The sequence below is a fragment of the Chrysemys picta genome, unplaced genomic scaffold, assembly GCF_011386835.1.
Source record: "Chrysemys picta bellii isolate R12L10 unplaced genomic scaffold, ASM1138683v2 scaf1615, whole genome shotgun sequence".
NCBI classification, from domain to species: domain Eukaryota; kingdom Metazoa; phylum Chordata; order Testudines; family Emydidae; genus Chrysemys; species Chrysemys picta.
In genome coordinates, this window is record NW_027054321.1 from 3,836 (window position 1) to 11,330 (window position 7,495).

The 7,495-nt window shown below is 59.9% G+C and overlaps 1 protein-coding gene across 2 annotated transcripts; it reads right to left on the reverse strand.

The window, feature by feature from the left end:
• Positions 1 to 681: 681 nt before the first annotated feature.
• LOC135980021 (THAP domain-containing protein 5-like) lies at positions 682 to 6,374 on the reverse strand. 2 transcript variants are annotated; one of them, XM_065580116.1, is made up of 3 exons: positions 4,487 to 4,812; positions 3,771 to 3,963; positions 682 to 2,462 (listed from the first exon to the last, which is right to left on the reverse strand). In XM_065580116.1, the coding sequence occupies exons 1-3, from the start codon at positions 4,489 to 4,491 to the stop codon at positions 1,317 to 1,319; spliced, it is 1,344 nt and encodes a 447-aa protein (XP_065436188.1). In that variant the 5' UTR covers positions 4,492 to 4,812; the 3' UTR covers positions 682 to 1,316. The 2 variants fall into 2 exon arrangements, with proteins under 2 accessions (XP_065436188.1, XP_065436186.1); XM_065580114.1 differs by lacking the exon at positions 4,487 to 4,812 and adding an exon at positions 6,183 to 6,374 and having other exon boundaries at positions 689 to 2,462.
• Positions 6,375 to 7,495: the final 1,121 nt, after the last annotated feature.

Genomic DNA, 7,495 nt, shown 5'->3' on the forward strand with positions numbered 1-7,495 from the left:
GAGGAGTTATGTTTCCATAGAAAAATTATGTTCTTAAAGCAATGCATAAGGTAACCTGCCTTAGTTCCACCAGATAGGAGCTAAGAAACATTCCTCTCTCTGGTCTGGCTTGTCGAATACTAATGGAGGGATGTGACATCAAAGAGAAAGCAGCACACAGGAAGAAACAAGCCACAGGGGGTTTATCCTGTTTGCAAACAATGGTTTGGAGGACTATTTCTAGGGGGTGCCTATGAACCGCCCTTATTCCTTCAAGCTGTCAGTGGGCTTGATTTTATGAGAAGGAGACTCAACCCTACTTGCTGAAAATGCTGGGGAAAGGACGTGGGGTAGGCTATCTTGTAGGACAGTAATTCTCAACTAGGGGTCCGGGTCCCCCTGGGGTGTCACAGGCAGGTTTCAGGGGGTCCACCAAGCATGGCTGACATTAGACTCGCTAGGGCCCAGGGCAGAAAGCCGAAGTCCTGCCACGCGGGACTGCAGACCGAGTCCTTAAGTCCTACCACCCAGGGCTAAAGCCAAAGCCTGATCAACTTAGCTTTGTGGGGACCCCGGGCAATTGTCTTCCTTGCTACCCCCTAACATTGGCCCTGGCTTTTATGTGCAGAAAAACAGATGTTGTGGAACAGCTGGACCACGGAGTTTTTATAGCATGCTGTGGGGGCCCCGTAAAGAAGAAGGTTGAGAACCCCTGTGGTAGGAGATATGGGAATGTCTTGTGTTAATTAAATATCAGCTCTAGAAAGCATGTTATGATTTTGTTTCATATGTAACCATGGGGAGGGATAGCTCAGTGGTTTGAGCATTGGCCTGCTAAACCCAGGGCTGCGAGTTCAATCCTTGAGGGGACCATTTAGGGATCTGGGGCAAAAATCTGTCTGGGTAGTGGTCCTGCTTTGAGCAGGGGGTTGGACTAGATGACCTCCTAAGGTCCCTTCCAACCCTGATGTTCTATGAGTAACCGTTTCCAGCTGAACCTGTTCTTGTTTTCACTATATAGACACCTAAGTGGTGTTGGTGGGTGGGTGTGGTGACCCAGAGTTGAATCTTACAAGATGGAGTGTAGTGTTCCTTTGGGAACAACAGATGTACAAGTTCTGTCAGTGTTCAGCAGAACAGGACTAGGCATGCGGCAAGGACTTGGCGGGGGGCATGTGCCTATCGCTTACCTGTACAGAGAGACTGGGGTCTGCAGAGGCCTGGAAGTCAGGGCTTGTGCTCCCAGAGGCTGGTAGTTTCAGGAAGCCGACCCACAGCAGGGACAGACAAGACCCCCTCATGCTAAGGGCAACTGGTGGTGAGGGACCCGGCAAGCATCAGAACATACCCTTAAACAGCCAGACAGAGCTTAGACACGCCCAACCTACCATTTCCAGCAGCTTGAGTTTCTCATCCGACACCAGGCTCTCCTTCCTCAACTGCTCCACCACGCCCTCCATGGCTTCCAGTTTGGTGCAGTGACGCCGGTGTCGCTGCTGCAGCACCTTGACCTTCTTCTGCAGGCCCATCACCAGGTTGACCAGCTGCTGGGTGGTCAGCTCGTTCTTGTGGTAGCGGTGCTCCTCGAGCTGCTCCTCCAGGGTTTCGGCACAGAGCTCCACCTCGATGGTGGAGGAGGAGGAGTCGTCATCCAGGGAGCCGGCAGCATAGTTCGACACTATGGGCACCGTGGAGACAATGGGCACTGTCAAGGCTGAGGACAACACGGTCTCGGGAGGCGACGCACTGGACGTCAGCGGCCCCATGGCGCCGGAGGACACCACCGGCGCGGTGGGGATGGTCTCGAAATACGCCACCATCTGGGTGGTCGACACCTGCAGGGAGCTGAGGACAGCTGCGGTGGAAGGGTCGGTTTCCAGAAGGGGCTGGATGGACACATTCTCAATGAAGAGGGTGCCCTGGTCTGTAATCTCCTGTGGGTCCACCGTGGCCACCAGGGTATGCGGCTGATCAGCAGCGAAGGTGCCCTCGGCCTGGTCCACCACAGCAGCGTCCTCACAAGAGACCATGATCTCTGTGGCAAACTGCTCGGGCACGTCCGCCACGAAAGAGTCCGGAGAGGCCTCGACGGAGAAATCCACACGCTGGTCCACGGCAGGAGGGAACGGCTGGCCTGGGAGATGGATGGGGATGGACTCTACGCCCTCCGTGGGCGAGGCCACGGCCAGCGCCACAGCGTTGAGCGGCTCCACGATCTGAACGAGAGGCATCAGGTTCACCGCCCCGACCAGAGGGGAGGAGAGGGCATGGAGGTCCAGATCCGAGACAGAGGGCTGGGCTTCCACATAGATCGGGGCCGAGGACAGACCCGGGTCGATAGCTATGGCGAGAGCTTCCAGTGTGTCCGGAGTGGGGTGGGCGGCCACGGCTTGTGGCCCTTGTGAGGTCCTGTCCATGCTGTTCTCACCAATTAGCTTCTTGGCCTGTGTTTCGCATGGGGGCCTGGCAGGATTCTCCCTTTTCTGCAAGCCACCAAAGAAACAACATGTATTTGCCTCTGAAGGACAACGCAGAGGTGAGGGGGTCCAATTACCTGCCCTACTTGGGGCAGGAGGAAGAGGTGGCTAGAAGTTCCCTTTGCATTCCCCAATGCTGCAGGAGAGCCTTATCCGGCTTCCAGGGTCAATTACAGCAGCCTCAGAGCTGCTCTAAGTTATGCTCTTTTTTTATGGACCCTGGGGAGCAGAGGATGGACACAGCACAGTGCACTCTGGCTGCCCCCTTGACACCTCCCCCCCCACACACACACATTGCTGTGTGCTCTGGCCGTCCCCTGATCTACCCCCATGCCAGGTGTTACAGGCAGGGCCCTTACACCTGCTCTATCCCAGCTGGGGAGGCCTCTGACACAAAGTGGCTTTAGGTTTTCCAACAGGCCCGATTCTCAGGCCCCATTCCCCGGGCTTTGCAGGGACTGCCCAGATTTAAAGCGCTGTCAAAGGCCTGCCTCCGGGGTCCCTGAGTCGTCAATCCAGCCCCCTCTCCAACACCTCGCACAAGCATAAACAGTCAGACAGATCCATATGCTCCTCCCCTCCCCCTCCTAGGTTCCAATTAGGCAATTATTTCCTCCATTGCTGTTAGCCTTCGTTAAGTCACATGACAGAGCTGTTTACTCTCAAGCTGTTTGCTCTGGGAGTGACAGACTGTCAATAGCCTCCTGAACTAGCGAGCAGGTATAGGCAGGCCACCTGGCAGTGACTAGGCCGGTTTCTGATCATCTTGCGAGATTTGCACAAGTAATAAACAGGGTGCTTTAAGCTAGCCCCAAGGGGCTCAAAGCTTCACAGTCCCCTCAGGAAACGAACAATATCATTCTTCCTATTTTACAGATGGGACAACTAGGCTACAGAGAGGGGGAGAGACTTTTCCAAGGTCACACAGAGTCAGTAACGAAGTTGGGAATAGCACTCAGGAGCCCTGAGTCCCCCATGTTCTAAGCACTGGACCCCACTCCCAGGGTTGAGACTAGAACCCAGGAGCCGAGTTCCAGTCCCTCCTGCTCTAGCCATTAGACCCCATTCCCAGGGTTGGGAATATAGCTCAGAAGCCCTTACTTTGAGTCCCTGCATACGTCTGTGCCTCAGTTTCCCCAACTTAAAAAATGGGGATAATTCCTTCCCAGAGTAAGGAATAGAGCTCAGTCCTCTACACTAGTTACTCAGCCACGCTCCCTCCCATGTCAGCTATTTTGTAAAACCCTCTCCCAAGCATCCCCCACTGAGTTCACACTGGAAAGTCCCTACATCAGTTGATGACCAGAGACTTACCAAGGGTTTTTCAGACAGTTGAAAGATGGTGGGGATAGCATCAGGCTTTAGATAGCGAACCCCCCACCTGTATTCGAAACACGACGGAGCAAAGTGCTCACTGCATAAATGCTGGTATCTGGTGGGTACCCACTTCTCTTGGTTCATCTGAGAGAGCCATTGTTGGAGCCGTTCTGGGTTATGCAAGGGAAACCTGCATGGACATCAGAAGAGGTCTTCAGTGACAACCAAACCTCACATTGTCATGGCCACATTCAGCCTCTGATCGCCAAGCAACCCACAAACATTCACTGATTTAGCTTCACAGCCCCCTTTGAGGCAGGTCTGTGTTAGGATTCCCATTTTACAGATGAGGAAACTGAGGGACAGAAAGGTGAAGAGACTTGCCCAAATTCAAGCAGTGAGTCACCAGCATAGCTAGGAAGAGGACCTAAAAGTCCTGACTCCCTGAGCACTGCTCTTGGCCCGCATTCTATCAAATATCCAAACAGATATCAGTGATTAAAGAGGTGGCAGCAGACACCAGGACTCGGCTGGCAGGGCCTGAATATGAACCCCAGGGAAGTACTAAATTCCAGATGTTTGACACCCAGCTCCTCCTCCCCCTACACCCCAGGCCAGCAGATGCATGGGCTCAGCCAGACACCAATAAAAACAGATGCAGTGACAGAATCTACTGCTCTCCAGCGCGTTTTCCTGCCCCATTCCTTACATACCCCATTTCCTTGCCCCATTCCGAAGAGTGCCTCTGACCTATTAACCATGGCTACCCCTGGTGTTGTACACATCCCTGTAACTATATGGCACCTGTCACTAAATGCTGTTAAATAAAGGGCCCGCCTTCCCTGTACAGCACCTGGCAACACCCACCACGTGGCCCATACCCATATGACAGCACTATCCTGTTACTGGGGGAGGGGAATTCCACTCCCTCCATTAACATATGTCACGTGGCGCTCACTGATATAATCATGTTGGACAAATACCCCAGTCTAATATGGTCCATGACCTGCTCCATGCACCTCACCCATGCATGGCCCACTCCCCACCCCAACGGTGCTCCCCCTCACCCCACTGCCTCCTGCCCCCCTGCTGCTTCCTACCCCCCCATCTCCTGCCCTTTCCACTGTGCTCCCCCTTACCCCACTGCCTCCTGCCCCCTCACCCCACTGGCTCCTCCTACCTCTTCTATGGTGCTCCCCTTCACCCCACTGCTTCCTGCCCCCCACTACCACATCCTGCCTCTTCCACGGTCCTCCCCTTCACACCACTGCCCCCCAGACCGCCCCCCACTGTGTCCTGCCCCCTCATCTCACTACTTCCTGCCCCCTCCACCACCTCCTGCCCCCTCCACAGTCCTTCCACTGCCTCCTGCCCCCTAGACCGCCCCCCACTGTGTCTCACCCCCTCACCCCACTGCCTCCTGCCCCCTCCACCACCTCCTGCCCCTTCCACGGTCCTCCCACTGCCTCCTGCCCCCTAGACCGCCCCCCACTGTGTCCTGCCCCCTCACCCCACCGCCTCCTGCCCCCTCCACCACCTCCTGCCCCTTCCACGGTCCTCCCACTGCCTCCTGCCCCCCAGACCGCCCCCCACTGTGTCTCACCCCCTCACCCCACCGCCTCCTGCCCCTTCCACGGTCCTCCCACTGCCTCCTGCCCCCCAGACCGCCCCCCACTGTGTCTCACCCCCTCACCCCACTGCCTCCTGCCCCCTCCACCACCTCCTGCCCCTTCCACGGTCCTCCCACTGCCTCCTGCCCCCCAGACCGCCCCCCACTGTGTCTCACCCCCTCACCCCACCGCCTCCTGCCCCCTCCACCACCTCCTGCCCCTTCCACGGTCCTTCCACTGCCTCCTGCCCCCCAGACCGCCCCCCACTGTGTCTCACCCCCTCACCCCACCGCCTCCTGCCCCTTCCACGGTCCTCCCACTGCCTCCTGCCCCCCAGACCGCCCCCCACTGTGTCCTGCCCCCTCACCCCACTGCCTCCTGCCCCCTCCACGGTCCTCCCACTGCCTCCTGCCCCCTAGACCGCCCCCCACTGTGTCTCACCCCCTCACCCCACTGCCTCCTGCCCCCTCCACCACCTCCTGCCCCCTCCACGGTCCTCCCACTGCCTCCTGCCCCCTAGACCGCCCCCCACTGTGTCCTGCCCCCTCACCTCACCTGCCCCCTCCACAGTCCTCCCCCACCTTGCTGCCTCCTGACCCCCAGCCCCCACCCCCTAGCTCCTGCCTCCCCACCACCCTCTAACGCCTCGTGCCCCCCCCGCGGGCTCGGCCGCTCGCCTCCCGTTGCCAGCCCGCGTTGTCCGGGGGGGGGGGGGGCGGCCGAGCGCGCCCCGCGCGTGACATCACGGACCAGCGCGTGACGTGTCCTGACGTCACGCCGCCGCGCGGGCGGAACTGACCGATAGAAGCTGAGGCGCTCGCCGCCCGGCCGGCGCGGCCCGGCCGAGTTGGAGCAGTTCGGCGCCCGGCAGTACTTGGGCATCGTCACTCGCCCGCCCCAGCGCCGGGCTGGCTCCCCTCGCACGTGACACGCGCCGCGCCACGGCCGCACGCAAGGCGACGTCGTGCGTCACTACGCATAGAACTCCCCCCGCCGCCGCCGCCTGTCCGTCCGAGGGCGCGCGGGCTGCGCAGCAGGGTGGAGGGGGCGGAGCTATCTCCGGGGCCCTGCTGCCATGGCAACAGGGCCGTAGACTAGCGCCGCAAGGGCCGTAACGCAGGGGGTGGCCGCGGGGAGGGCGGGGCTGGAGGGTGTCAATCTCAGGAGGGAGGAGGGGCCTGGGATGGGGGGGTTGCTATGAGAGGGGCTGAGTTAGGGGGCGTCACCCCAGGAGGGAGGCGGGGCCTGGGATGGGGGGTTGCTATGAGAGGGGCTGAGTTAGGGGGCGTCACCCCAGGAGGGAGGAGGGGCCTGGGATGGGGGGGTTGCTATGAGAGGGGCTGAGTTAGGGGGCGTCACCCCAGGAGGGAGGCGGGGCCTGGGATGGGGGGTTGGTATGAGAGTGGCTGAGTTAGGGGGCGTCACCCCAGGAGGGAGGCGGGGCCTGGGATGGGGGGTTGCTATGAGAGGGGCTGAGTTAGGGGGCGTCACCCCAGAAGGGAGGCGGGGTCTGGGATGGGGGGGTTGCTATGAGAGGGGCTGAGTTAGGGGGCGTCACCCCAGAAGGGAGGCGGGGCCTGGGATGGGGGGTTGCTATGAGAGGGGCTGAGTTAGGGGGCGTCACCCCAGGAGGGAGGCGGGGTCTGGGATGGGGGGTTGCTATGAGAGGGGCTGAGTTAGGGGGCGTCACCCCAGGAGGGAGGAGGGGTCTGGGATGGGGGGTTGCTATGAGAGGGGCTGAGTTAGGGGGCGTCACCCCAGGAGGGAGGCGGGGCCTGGGATGGGGGGGTTGCTATGAGAGGGGCTGAGTTAGGGGGCGTCACCCCAGGAGGCAGGCGGGGCCTGGGATGGGGGGTTGCTATGAGAGGGGCTGAGTTAGGGGGCGACACCCCAGGAGGCAGGCGGGGTCTGGGATGGGGGGTTGCTATGAGAGGGGCTGAGTTAGGGGGCGTCACCCCAGGAGGGAGGAGGGGCCTGGGATGGGGGGTTGCTATGAGAGGGGCTGAGTTAGGGGGCGTCACCCCAGGAGGGAGGAGGGGCCTGGGATGGGGGGTTGCTATGAGAGGGGCTGAGTTAGGGGGCGTCACCCCAGGAGGGAGGCGGGGTCTGGGA

Coding starts and splice junctions, on each gene's coding strand:
- LOC135980021 (XM_065580114.1), bottom strand. CDS start 6,265: ATGCCCAAGTACTGCCGGGCGCCGAACTGCTCCAACTCGGCCGGGCCG. Junction 3,964..6,182: donor GAGCGCCTCAGCTTCTATCG/GTCAGTTCCGCC, acceptor ATGTCCATGCAG/GTTTCCCTTGCATAACCCAG. Junction 2,463..3,770: donor AACTGTCTGAAAAACCCTTG/GTAAGTCTCTGG, acceptor GGTGGCTTGCAG/AAAAGGGAGAATCCTGCCAG.